The 14,557-nt window shown below is 36.0% G+C and overlaps 1 protein-coding gene across 3 annotated transcripts in view; it reads left to right on the top strand.

Annotated features, from left to right (window-relative positions):
- The window catches only part of CDC42BPA (CDC42 binding protein kinase alpha), a 162,398-nt gene that overhangs the window by 74,290 nt on the left and 73,551 nt on the right, over positions 1-14,557 (top strand). For all 3 annotated transcript variants that reach the window (XM_035564799.2, XM_035564806.2, XM_035564814.2), the window contains exons 7-10: positions 9,599-9,692; positions 10,218-10,418; positions 10,998-11,246; positions 13,649-13,728. In XM_035564799.2, coding sequence (XP_035420692.1) covers positions 9,599-9,692; positions 10,218-10,418; positions 10,998-11,246; positions 13,649-13,728 — 624 coding nt within the window. The remainder of the gene's footprint in view (positions 1-9,598; positions 9,693-10,217; positions 10,419-10,997; positions 11,247-13,648; positions 13,729-14,557) is intronic.

Genomic DNA, 14,557 nt, shown 5'->3' with positions numbered 1-14,557 from the left:
AGTTGACTCAGTGAGTCTCAATAGGGTTAACTGTTTAGCCAGGTTAAGGACAGAGTCATCCATTAAGAAAAACAAGAGATATTGGGGGAAGCTGTGGCTGTACCTGGCACGGCTGATGCCAGAGACTAACCATGTGATGATGCTGTGTTTCACCAGAATAAAGCAGCTAGCTGATCCGTTAACACTGTCTGGTACTAAGTGTCGAGTCTTCCTGAAATGCCTGTGTTAAATAAAGACTCTTGTTTTGGGGTAACAGAGCAATAGTGCTGGTGCTTACTTCTGAGATGCAAAGAGGAGACCTGGGAGCTCTGCCCTGCTGCAACTGCAGACTCCTGAGCTAAAGCCTGAGGAGATGAGTCCCCTATGGTACAATTCTTATGCAGAGAAAGTATGTGCAAAAGAGCAGTGGTATGGAAGGCAACTCGTTAGGTATTGTCTAATGGCTTGAGGCCAATCTTGCCAGCATTTATCTTCAGTGTCATCAGTGTCAAAGACTGACCTTGGTTGCTGAGTGTTTTGCGATAAGAAGGGGCTTTGTGTTAGGCTTTGGAGCAGGAAAAGGAAGTTTTTCATTTGAACTACTTTTATAAGCTTGTCTACTATTAAATGTTAAGACATGATCAAAACAATTTTGTCTTTTTTACTTGTCGTATCCTTGCAGAGTTTAGAGAGAGAGAGAGGCTTTGCCAATATTTGTTTTATGAACTGGAATTTCCAGTACAAAAATGCTCAAGTTACTAAAACTGAGGCTAAAGATGCTAAAACTGAGGCTAAAGTGTCTCGAGCCACTAGAACTAGGAAGTATATGTCCTGCTACAGTTGAATATTTAGAATCTTGGTGATTTAAAAAAAAAAAAAAAGTCCTGTTTTTTCTTCCATGTTTTGTTTGCACATCTTTCAAAACTCCTGTGCTTGTGCCTGAAATTCTTTGCATCCTGAAAGATCCTCAGAAAAAGCTATTTTAAACTATTAGAATTCCCTGAAAATTACAGTGCAAAGCTCTCGTGTTTTTATGCATGAGTTATTACTTAACAACACTATCATTTACAAGATCAGTGAATTAAACATTCAATTCTGTATGTGTGACCAATTCTGTGTTTTAGCCCCAACAAGTTTTTTGATCTACCACACAACTTTTAGGGAAGTTTCTTAGCTTCTATATTCTCCCTCTACTGCAAAATCACAGTCTGTTTTCCTTTTCTGTTTTTTCTTTTTGTTCCAGTTCCAATGTTTGGTAGTCAGGCTATTTCATTTAATTTCTATAATTTTCTTTATATGAAGTTCGGTCAGTTTCAGAATGCATTGGATATCAGAGTTTCTGTTGGGCCCTTGATTGTCTGCCATAAGGAATTGGCATTCTGCTAATGCCTATGACTCTTATATTTTTGTTTCATAGATGTTTAAAATAACATCTGTAAATCAGCATTGTAAGGTACTAAATTTATAGATTGAAAAATTTTTAATGTTTCTAATTTTTTTTTTATTTAAAATGTTTCTAAAATGACCTACCGTCTTTCTTGCTTTAGTTTATAAAACTGACAAGACAATAGAAATAATAGTTAGACATGCAGGTGACTTTGCCCTGACATCTCCTCAAAATACTTGACTAGGGTGTCTAACTGAATATGAGAGTTTTCTCCCTGGGTATCTGGTTCTGATAGCTGCTTAGCATTTTGGATGATAGTAGCCACGGGAAGTATGTAGCTGCCAAGTACTAATCAAAAAGAATATTTCAAATTACTTTTTTTCTGAGAAGAAGAAAAACAGTTTGATATAGGCAGCTTTTCAAAATAATTATCCATATTTTAGAGCTGTTATCATTTTTGAGATATCCATTACTTTAAAGCAAATGCATACATATAAAGGTCACAGGGAGATATTTTTCCAAGGTTAAAAATGTTAGAACATTACAATGCTATGTGGTGGAGCATATATTTATAAGCCAGTAACTCCACTCAGTTCAAGCATTTAGGGATGAGTATCAGTGCCTGAACAAACTCAAGATGTATATTTGTTGGCTGATGTACTCATTCCCTGTTGTTTGTTATTATTTCCTTTATTAGCATTTGAAATTCATAAAGGGTATTGGATACAATAAGGTATATACTGAATAAACACAGTAAAGTAAATACTGCATCCAGAAGACTTGTCTGCGTGGCAGAACTTAGAGCAATGTAGAACTGTAGAGAAAAGGCCTGGGAGGTTACTTTGAGAGGTCAGTCTAATACTCTTCCTCTGCTGCAAGGCAAGATCAAACTGTAGCAAAATATTTTGGCAGATATTAGTCTAACCAGTTCTTAAAAAAAATACAGTGATGGATATGGTGAAATTTCCCTAATCAATTTGTTACAGTGTGGTATTGTCATTATTATGAAAGCGTTTTCTAATGTCTAATTTAAGGATCTTTCATTGGAATACTACTTGTGTTGCCCAACTCAGTGGGGATAAGAGTTCGCCTTCTTTTTGTATGTTACACTTCAAGTCTGTGGTGCAAATTCTTTGTAGTAAAAGAGGAAAGTAATAACTTCTGTGTCCACTAAAAGTAAGGTAATTTCTCTCAATATGGTTTAAAGATTAATAAGTATTCTTTGTCAGAAAACGTAGTCTGAAACTAAGTAATTTTGGGTTCAGTACCTGATTCTGTCTGTGATGATTGGTGAAACCATGAATTGCTGAAGTAAGCATACTTGTACAGTTTCTTTCCATGTGTTGTCAATTAAGTTTTTTTTGCTAGTGCATCTAGTACATGTAACTTTGATTTCTACATTGTCTATCATTTAGTTTTGTAATATTACTAAGAATAAATGTTGGTTAGGGTGTGTAGCAGTATAAATATAAAACTGCACCCACTGATCGGTAAGTATGGCTGTATATCAGATGTAAACTTCTATCATATTGGTTTAGTTCAGCTGTCCTAGTAATTGATGGGAGTCTGTCCACTGACTTTAATGAGATTGAGATGAATCATCTCCTGCTGAGAGTAGTGAGATTCTTTTAGCAGAGGTAAATTACTGGATGTTCCTGGAACAACACACACATAATTACTTATTATCAAAACTTAATGAGAAAACAAAGGAGTTTTACAGTATTAAGACACTGTTTAAGAAAAAAAAACCCTGAACCACGTCATTGCAAGTTCAAAATAAGATTGTTTATAGCATTTCTTCTTTTTTCATGTACTTTCTTTGCTTATCAAGACTTAAATCTTAAAGTGTTTAATCTGACTATTCCTATAGTTTTCAAGGCTATGTGCATGGCTACTACATCTTTTTAAATTCCAAGGTTTAGTTTGTCAGCTTTACAGGAAGCAGGTTTAGTTTACTATAAAAAACATGATACAACTGTTTGAGTGCTATGTAAACAATAAGGTTGTGATCAAAATTATTTACATTATTTTGAATTCAATAGAAATAATCACATTCAGGATTCCACCCAAAGCTGGAGGGGTATCTGTTCAGGAGAAGGCACACAGCAGAGTCTTGATAAGAGGAATGGTTAATGATGTACAACATATTCCAGTTTTCTTAGGCGGTTATCTTGTGCAATCTTACTGGGATTACTAAAGAATAACTGCCAACAGTCTTAATCAAATTTGTCTCAGTGCACATTGGTCTTTCTGCCAGGTGGAACATATTTCTAGTTTTGATCACTAGAATCTAGATAAAGTTTCGTTGGTAGAATATGGCAACTTCGATATAACCTGGCACAGAGTAATAGATAAAAAAAAAAATAAGCTCCTGGACATTACTGCCTGTAGATTTGACTGAAAAAAAAAATGAAGCAATTAATTGACTAGCATTCTTGATGGCAGGTCAGCAGCTGTTTCGCTCTGCATATCTAAAGCAGGCTGTCAGTATGGCATTGCTGAATACCTTCATAAAAACTTTACAGACACCAAATTTTCTCATTTCATTGGAATGCTGCCAAAACCAAATGTTTTCCTTTTTTGTTATCATGGTTGCAGCATTTCTGTTTGAGAAGAGGAGGTGTGTGGAAGAAAAGTCTGTCTGAAACGACAGAAGGGAGTGAAATAAACTGTTTGTAGAACTTACGTTCTGACTAAGGATAGCCCTGTGTTTTCAAGGAGTTTTGGATAAGAAGTCCAGGCATTCTGACAGTAAGATCTTGGTTATATTCCTTTTTTCTTTTTTTTTTTTTTTGAGGAGGTTACTTGGCAAAGAATGATGTTTCTATTTGTAAGAGTGGATAATTATAACCACTGATGTCTGCTTTTAACTTTTTTGGTTTATGCTTTTGGGGTATCCTCTTGTATGTTTAATGAGTAAATAATATACTGTGATATCCTCAATTAGTATTAAGTTGTCTGCATCAGTCTCTCTCTGCCAGCAGTTAGTCCAGAAACTAATTTATTTTTTCCATCTGGTGGTATTTTAATTGGCACTGGTGATAGCATTAAGAAAATGCTGTTCATATGAAAAATAATATAACTTACTCACTTTGTTTGTTAAGGACAGCATGTCTTGGGGTGTGTGATCTGTCTAAAAGAGTGATATTCTCCAAATTATCACTTTCTTATCCACGGGACTAAAATAAACTGGTAGCTCTGCTATCAAATTGCTCCTTTGATTTCAGACAGCTCCATTTCTTTCTTCAGGCTCAGCTGACATTGCAGTTACTGAATCTAGAACCCTATGAACCTCTATTGTCACTTCAGTTCTGCTGCTTTTTGAAAAGCTCAGCTGTGTTTGTGAGGACAGTCTGTTAACATCTGAAACGTTTAGTCCAATGGTGACATGTCACAGAGTGGCTGAGGCTGGCAGGGACCTCTGAAGATCATCTAGTCCAACCCCCCTGCCAAGCAGGGTCACCTACAGCACGTCTCACAGGATGGCATCCAGGCGGGTTTTGAATGTCTCCAGAGAAGGAGACTCCACAGCCTCTCTGGGCAACCTGTCCCAGTGCTCTGTCACCTCACAGGAGAGAAGTGTCTTCCTTTCTATTTATCTCTTCCCCTGCCTCCATGAGGTTGCCCAAGAAAAAAATATCAGAGTAGAATAGTTCAGTTGGAAGGGACATTCAAAGATCGTCTAACCCAACTGCCTGACCTCTTCAGGGCTAACTGAGAGTTAAAGCACATTACTGAGGTCATTATCTACCTTGCTGGGATGCCTGTTTCAGTGTTTGACCACCCTCACGGTAAAGAAATTTTTCCTGGTGTCTAGTTTGAATTAAGTCAAGATTCTTCTGGAGTCGCTGCTTCCTGTGCTGTAGACCTGCAGAACTGCTTGTTGTCTTGCAGATAACTGAATAACATTGATTCAGTGATGCAAAGAATGACGTAGATGAACCTCAGGAACAGGTACACTTTGAAATCATAAAATCATCAGGTAATTCGTGTTTCATAATTCAAGGAACTTCAGAAGATCAGCTAGCTCGAATTTCAATATGCAAGACCTCGTGATTTGTAGAGTTTCATTTAGTATCAGAAATGAATCCAGGAAAAAAATTGATTCACAAGTATTTGTTTTGCAAGTGGAATGTGCCATGTATGGGTTTAGTATGTCTCAGAGGGAATACTTTTTCTTGAGTCTTACTGAACAAATGAAATTTTACTCTGCCTCATTAACAGAGAAATCAAAATATATAGCAATAATCCAAATGTCTGCTGTAGTCTCATTTCAGAATTTTGTTTATATTAACACAGTTTGTATGTAAAATGTTTGGGTTTTAATTATGGCTTAAGAAGATAAACTTATTTTAAAGAGAGTTGAGTGAAGTCATCTGGATAAACAAGCCAATCTGAAGTATGAACAGCTCCCCACATTAAACCAAGAAGTATTATGAATTTTGAAAAATGATTCTTTAAAGATTTTTTCAGTTTTTATCAGAAGCCTTCACGCTTCTGTTTTCTGCACGGGTGGAGTTGCCAGCATCGCACGAACTTGTTATTCCTGTGGCATTCCTCAGCTGAACAGGAGCAAATAATAAAATCTGCAAAATACAAATACAAATAGCATCATTTTGTCCAAGCTGCTGTTGGGTACTGATTTTCTCCTATAATCAAGGCTAAAGCAACTGAAAGAAATAGAAGTCACTCTCATGGCTGTCCTCTGTGTTGGAGTCATGGTTTAAATGACCAAATGTGTGTTTTAAGAAGTTTCTTTGCTCGAGACTTCTGGGTCCTTTGAGGCTGGTATGTCACTCATTCAAACAAACAAAAAAACAGAACAGCAGTCTGTGCTCAGATCACAACCTCTGGTGACAGTACTGCATAGAAGTCAATATAAGGAAGGATTGTACTTCTTTGGGTATGGTGGGTACCCATACCCCCTTAATCCACTGTGGTGTGCTTCCAGAAGAACCTGTGCAACAGATTTGCTTTGTACTGGGTCTGTCTCTAACAGCTTGTACCTACTGCCTCCTTTATTCTTTGCAGTTTTCTTCTTCTGCAGGTTTGCTCTATTGCAGAGCTCTTAAGAATGAAGGGACTTTCACTGCAGTTTAAGGAGATGATGGTAAATAGTACTCTAGAGAAAGCGTGGATACTCTTTGTTAACAGTGCTCTACGTTGCAGTACCAAAGAAGATTCCTGTGTGGCAGAACAAAAGGTTAATGAAGAAAGAGGACAGAGGAAGTACAGACTGGAGGAATAAGAAACCAGTGGGAGTGGGAATGGAATCTGGGAAGTGACCATGGTGAAATACTGACTGCTCAGAATTTAGGAGAAAAAAGTTTACATGTGTACAGGCAGGGAAACTAGGACTAAAGAGTGAAGAAGCTGACAGTGAGAGAATGAAATCAGAGTGGAGGTGTGATGCAGGTTTGATTGGCTGTGGAAGATTGGACATCTCAATTTCTTAGGCGAGTTTAGGAGGCAGGAGATGGTAGGAATAGAATTACAGCTGAGATGGAAGCAGGGGTCCAGTGCATACACCAAGGGAACTGGGATAAGCCAAGGAATATGGGGAAGACCATGCTCTGTTTAGAAGAGAAGAAAAATCAGTTCTGATCACAAAAGGAGTAAACATATATCTTCAAAACAAAACCTGGAGTAAAGCTCTTAATTTTAATGGAGTCTAAAAAGTGCTCAGCAGAGATGATGCGAGGTTTATGACATTATTTTTCCCCATAATGTACATTAAGTTGACTTCTTTTTCCTTAACTGTAAAAATTCCTCATGTGAAGTTATTTCTGAGCCTCACAAACTTCACTGTGCAAGAAGTACTTGTTCCTCCAAGTGCTTTCAATGTTTGCAGTTTTGTTTCAGCGTAGTGCAGACAACAGTGTGTGCTTTTTCATGTTTTCTGCTATTTTGTCAGATGGGGTAGGGGAGGTCAGTTTGGTTTTATTATACTAATTATTATTTCTCTTAGGAACATACTAAAAGATGGAACATGCATAAATGGAGTCTCAAAGGTGACTCATGTTTTTGTTTAGCTTGAACTAGGTCCAGCTTCTAAGAGGAACTTGCATGCTTTTACAAAGTGTTTTATACTGAAGTTACATTTCCAGAGGTCTCTGTAGCATTTGTTTGTTTTCAGTTAGGAACATGTTTTTGGTGGGTCACTGTAAAATAAATAAAACTATTTCTGCAATCTGCAGGTTGCAATTCTTTGGCATATTCAGTATCAGCAAAAATCAAGAGAAAGAATGTTATTTAGAGAATGGTTTTGGTTAATTTTTATGATTTGCTTTGTAATGAAATGTCTTCATTTTGCCATGTCACATGATGCAAAAAGTTTAATTTCATATATAGTGTTTAGTTGTTACTTCATAAACATTTCTACATTTTTGTAAGGCAGCTAAAATTTATTTTCAACATGGGCCACTTTGAGTTTTGAAATTGAGCTTTTACCTTGTGTTTTTATCCTGTAAAGCCTCTTAACGTTTGTGTGCCAGTATATTTGGTTCCCAAGATACAGTAGATCAGAAACTGATTTCTGAGTTTCATTAGAGTTAATGGTGCAGCTTTACTGGCATAAGAATTGGTCTGGTTACATGGGGAATCTGAGATACCAGCAATATTATCTATACTTAAAATGAAGAGATTGAGTGCCTTGGAGGCAATACCAGCACTGCTCTGTAATATCTGTTTTTCAAGTCACAAGACACGAACTGTTAGGCATTAAATCAGTAGCCACACTGTCACTGCTGTGACCCCAGGGAGGGACCCTGGAGAGCTGCAGAATTGCACATTGGTTGTTACCTGGGATCTGCTGGCACGTTCTCTTGCTCTGCTTGTCACTTCTCTTTGTCTTCTGCGTGCTGTCAGTTCTGGTGACTGGGTCAGCAGCGGGCCTGAAGAATGGGAGGATTGCAATTTCGGTAGCAAACAGGGTTTTGTGGTAACCCAGCTGCATTCAAACCATGGGTGGTCAGGTGCCTGTGCCAATTCTAGTTAAAATAAAAATACTGCTTTGAAAAGATGGGGGCGGGGGGAAATAAATTGTAATAATGTTTCTGCTTTTGTAAATTAACTTTTTAAAGTCATGAGTGAATCAGGATTGAAGTTAGTTACAATAAATGGATATTTATAAAAGGTAGTTTATAAAGCCAGATGCAACATGTGAGTTATTGCATATATATATCCAAGTGAAAATATTTATTGGAGTAAAAGCCTGATATAAAACTGATGGCTGTACTGATACATGATAACCCTAATTCACAAAGTAATCTTTCTTCAGAACAACGTGATGGTACTATATTAACTATCACTGACTGCGTATAACAGTGTATAACTGGGTGTAACAGGGTGAGAGCTTTGCACAATTGCTTCCGTAATGCCACTCAAGGTGACTTTCTAATTTTGCCATTATAAATTCTCAATAAGCAATGTTTAGAACAACAGCATGAGCTGGCAATGGGCACTTACAGCCCAGAAAGCCAATTGTATCCTGTGTGGCATCAAAAGAAGCTTGGCCAGCAGGTCAAGGGAGGTGATTCTCCCCCTCTACTCTGCTACACTTTACCTATATTTCAGTGTACTTGGGTATCTGTAAAACATGAGACAAAAAAAATCAATTTTGCAAAATAAGGAGCGTTTATTATGATGCATGTTTAGAAGGGTTTTTTCCATTTGTATTATGACCTGAGTAGGATAGCTGCAGATTTTGGCCAAGCAAAGCTGTAGCAGTCTGTACAATGGCTTTGTTGGTCATTTCAGCAGTATGACAGACATACATAGTGAGCTGAGATGTGAGAGAAAAATGCTGAAGAAAGACATTAATTTTAATAATCTGTTAGTTATTTTAGTGTTTCATTAACTTTTGTTCTGTAGTAAAACTTATAGTTTATGTCTTCAGTGTTTGTGTTCATCTTTCACTTGAGAGCACCGCTAAAATTCTTCAGATGATTTAAAGTTTTGTATACTTGTAGTTCAGAGCTAATAAAGTTGTCTTTTCTACCTGTGACAGATGAGAAGAGTTTGACTACACAATTCTCACTAAAATCAATATGCATTGTATGATTTGATGTACAGCTCCTGTCATGAAATATCCCTTGGTAAAAATTTTGTTACATGATGTGTGATAGTGTTCCATTCTGTTTTTCAATGATAAAGAGTGTTGCAGTTAATGATTGGACTATATGTTATGCAATACATTTTTGGACTAATTCTGAAATGTTTTTTTATTTGCAGGGATATTAAACCAGACAACATTTTGATGGATATGAATGGACATATTCGATTAGCAGATTTTGGTTCTTGTCTGAAACTTATGGAAGATGGAACGGTAAATTAGAAAGAATGATATATTCATAAATTTTCCTCAGTCCTTTGCTAGCCACTAAAATATATGTTAATAAAGAGAAAAGGTGCCTTATGTCAAATTAAATGGAATTGTAATGGTATTGGTATGTAACCAGCCTCAGTTCAAAATATTACTGCATGCTGTTTGGACTTACTGTTTATAAAATGCTTAGGTTAATATATGTAGTCATATATATTATCTCAAATATAACACTCCAGGGCATGATATGTGCCCTAAAACATAATTAATCAATAACAACTCTAGACTAAGCATTGGCAGTTTCTTCTTTCTCTTTTATTAAATATTCATAAGAGTTTATCAAAAAATGTCATTGGAATGCCTATTAATGAAGTAACTTGGATGCTTAAGTATTCTTTTATAAATTTAGAAGCTTTTTTTTGTGTTTAGGTTAAACTAGGCTAAGTTTATATACATGCACAGTGCCACAAGCAGCAGTGTCTGTAATGATGGAAGTTGATTTTAGTCCTGCAAATGTAACTTCTACAGGTCCAATCTTCAGTGGCAGTTGGAACGCCAGACTACATCTCTCCAGAAATCTTACAGGCCATGGAAGATGGAAAAGGGAAGTATGGGCCTGAGTGTGACTGGTGGTCCCTGGGCGTTTGCATGTATGAAATGCTTTATGGAGAAACACCCTTTTATGCTGAGTCCTTGGTGGAGACCTATGGGAAAATAATGAACCACAAAGTTAGTGCATTTTCTCTTTCTGTCTCTCTCTGAGCTAATTTTAATAAGCAATAGGGTAACTTGGAGGTGTATTTAAAAATGAGGCTTTATGTAATAATTATGTCAATGTTTATAAATGTAGAACATAAAGTATGTTTCCGTATAGAGTTTATGGTTATGGATTGCAGATGACTTTGCTTTAGGATAAAGCAGTTCAAAGCTAAAATGTGGATTTGGAAACATGGCTGCTAGTTCACTCTGTGGAGCAAGTCTTGGATACGTTGTATTGCTCCTTTTGTGTTACTTTCTTGTGTTGGTTCTATTGGTTGGCTTATGCAGCAGATTCTTAAATGTTCTTCCACTTGGAGGCAGCTGTAGAATCCAACAGTTTAAGAGAAATTCAAATAAGAAAATCTAGGAGATAAATTTTAAATAGTTTCTCTCCTTTGTCAGAAGTCTTTTACCTAGAAACCTTACTGTGTATATTTAAGAACCTGCATATTTGCGCATTTATTTTTCTACGTAATAATTTTCACTCAGAAGAGTGATTTCTCTAACTTTTTGTTGGTAATAAACTATTTTCTTACTTCAATTTTTAAGGAGAGGTTTCAGTTTCCTGCTCAAGTGACAGATGTCTCTGAAAGTGCAAAGGACCTCATCCGAAGGCTCATTTGTAGCAGAGAACATCGACTTGGACAAAATGGGATAGAAGACTTTAAGAACCATCCATTTTTTGCTGGGATTGATTGGGACAACATTAAAAACTGTGACGCACCTTACATCCCAGAAGTCAGCAGCCCCACTGATACATCAAACTTTGATGTGGATGATGATTGCTTAAAAAATTCTGTAAGTATATAATTAACATTTTGAGAAATCTGTTTTTGTTTTATACTTTACAACAAAACATATGTAATAATGGCAGTTTATTTCTGTGTTCATGATGTTCTGCACAAATATAAATAAATGAAGCTTTGAAGAACTTGTAGGGGGGTATAAATTCATAGCTTGGAGTCTGATCCTTCAAGTATGGATCTGTAGGGATAATTTCTGTTAAATATTGTACAGTCATTGTAACTTTACATCTTACTCACACATATGACTTATTTGCAGTCACAACTTCTTAGTGTCCAAGTTTTTAAAATAATAATATATTTACATGTAGGTAGTCTGCAAGACACTATTTCTAATAGAACATTGTTGATATTTGTATTAAGTTTGCATAATGCATTTTGTTGGAGCACTGTATTAGTAATTGCTTGTATCTCTGCCAAACCTCAGTTCATTCTGACTAAAATTTTTCAAGCTTCTTTTCTGACTTAAGTTGAACTTTGGGAAAGTTTAGGAAAAATGTTACAGCTATTTTTTTTTCAGGAGCAATCTTAGTGAGACATAAATAATTTAGCCTTTGCTAAAAAGCTTGCAACTAAAAAGTTGCATCTTTTTTAACATCTTTTTTTAAGATGTTAAAAATCTTAGTGTTTCTATGCTTTTAAATGGGACCTTTGACAGATGATAGGGATCCTAGCATCAGAGGAATGCCTTGTGTCATCTCTTTGGAAATGCATTTTTATTTATTGAATGGTGCAGAAATCTGTTGCTTGCATGTGAGGTGAAGCATTTGCACTGTTTTTGCTTTTGTTTTCTGAACTGCTTATGCTTCTCAGTTCCATTGAGCTTCCTGGACCCACAGATAAGCTTTAGTCAAGATGACTTGATATAGGCAGGATGTGACTGTTGTTTGCATTCCCATTCCTCCAACAGCACAGTAAAACCAGATGAAATCCAGTGGTAGAGGTATGTATCTGTCTACTCCTTTCAAGTAGACAGATTAGGCAAATCAGTCTAGCTGCATAGAACAACATGCATTTTTTACATTTTTTTTTTGCCAGTTTTTATACGGAATGTCAAAATATCTGGAAGAGGTGGAAAAACTCTCAACTTGAACTATATGAAAAGTAGTAAATTCTATGGTTACAGTATATGAAGCAGTCATAATTCTCAGTTGTTCTCCACTTGAATCTGGTATTGCTCATTTCCCTTCACAACTATTTTTATGTTACAACTTTTTTATACGGTCTTCCAATATGTTTGCATATTATTTTGTCCAGGGACAGCTGTCAGGATTGGGTGGTAAAAATGGATGCTGCCTGTAGCAGGTCTTTGTAAAGCTTGATTACCTTTTGTAGCTTATTCACACTGTCTAAGCTTCTCCTATCTAGGGGCCTTTTTTGATATGAAGATTATTTTTCTGCTAGAAGGTCAAGTTTGTGATGTAATATAGCTGATATCACCACCAAAGAAGTAATTTTGGATTTCTTTTGAATACAGTCTTGTTACCTGTTCTGTCCTGCTAAATTTTACATTAAAACATGTACAACTGGTTCTCTTCTTCTTTTTCTGTTTGATTTCAGGAAAAAAAAAAGCATTACATTTTCTTTTATTTCAAATGCTTTATCACTCTCAGGGTCACATGCTTCTTCACAGGGGGTTGCCTTTGATGACCATTATGTAAGCAGGCATTATGCAAGACAGACTGGGAGGCAACCTTTAGTGTAACAACGTAAACCTTGCATCTTGGGATTAAACAGGAAACTTTTAACAGTATACTTAAGAATATTAGAACTCATAAGGGTTCCAGAAATGTAGCAACAGGGTTGTTTTAGCCTGAAGAGAAACTCAAAGATTTGTCTCGATTTGTAGTTGTCTGTAGTTTATTGATTTGTCTGGCAGAGAAAAGGAACAATGATGATAGAAATGTTCAAAACACTAATGGGGTTAGAAAACTCTGTTATAATACTTTTTTTCTAGAAAATGTCATACTATTGTTCTGTCAAAGTAGAGAGAGCCTACTCAGGAAAGGGGTAAATCTATGGTCAAAAGCCCTGCTGACTGAAAAACAGAAAGGAGTAAAAGAGGGAATTAAAAAATACTGTGTGAGCTAAGAGCTTCTTGAAAAACGGAAGGAGTTAATTGTCTTTTAATCTTCATTATATTCTGCTTTCCTCCAATGATAGCCTGTTTAATCAGAAAAACATTTTTATGCCAGCATGTTATATTTTTATATATTGCCTGCTGTTATAGGTAGATTTAAGTGATGCCATTTCATATTTGAGCTGTATATAAGGATGACTGAGAATCTAGTTAATATGATATTGTCACTAACACTTCACACATGATTAAACTTTTTTTTTATTATTTTTTTAATCCAGTGGGATATTACTTGCTCAACTGTCATGTTATTTTTCTAGGAGACAATGCCTCCACCATCACACACTGCATTTTCTGGCCATCATTTACCATTTGTGGGTTTCACATATACGAGTAGCTGGTAAGTAAGATTTCTGAAATTGTCAGTAGGATAGTTGCATAATATCCTGTTTCTCTCTGAAACCCACTATAAACAGATAACAAAAGAATGTGGTTTATTGAGGAGATTACCAGGGAATAAACTAAAATGCTGTTTGTCCAAAATAGTGAACCTTCTGCAGGTAAAATTTACTTCAGTGTATAGGTCAACAACTCTGTTCAGAGGTGTTATGTTGAAAATGGTGGTTTTCAGACAGTGTGAGAAGTTGACCACTTATGGCAAAGATAAGACCAGATGTGTGGACCCAGAGAGAACTTGGCTTATAAGTCTTTAAAAACTGTTTTATTTCTAGTCCTTTGGAACTCTTCTAAGTTTGAATGGAAACAACAACAAAAAAATACTCTTAATTGATATTTTGTATTAATGTGATATTTGTCACGGTCATCTCTACTGCTAAATAAAACAGTAACAAGAAAACCTATGTACTCTTCCTTGATCATTTATAAAAATAAATAAATAAATAATGATTACAACTATTGAAAGGCCAGGCATGTTTCTGCAAACACGTGCTTAGTACTGGTTATGTGAGATGACCTGTAGACTTCAAAAAGATTATTTGCATAAGTAGCAGTGTGTGTAAATGTGTATACACAGAACCAAGGCCTCATAGTATTTCTGATAAATAGATGCTCAGATTTTCATGCGATAATTTCACACCATTTGTTGTAGTTGTTATAATTAAAGTACTTGGCAAACTTGATGAATAATTTTAAAATAAACTGTTATTGTAATCTTATTAAGTATCTAGACAGTCACTTTTTGCTATCTGGAAACTAACTTGGACTGTCTG

This window comes from Cygnus atratus, chromosome 3, assembly GCF_013377495.2.
Source record: "Cygnus atratus isolate AKBS03 ecotype Queensland, Australia chromosome 3, CAtr_DNAZoo_HiC_assembly, whole genome shotgun sequence".
In the NCBI taxonomy this organism is placed as follows: Eukaryota; Metazoa; Chordata; class Aves; order Anseriformes; family Anatidae; genus Cygnus; species Cygnus atratus.
This window is presented reverse-complemented; position numbering and strand designations above follow the sequence as displayed.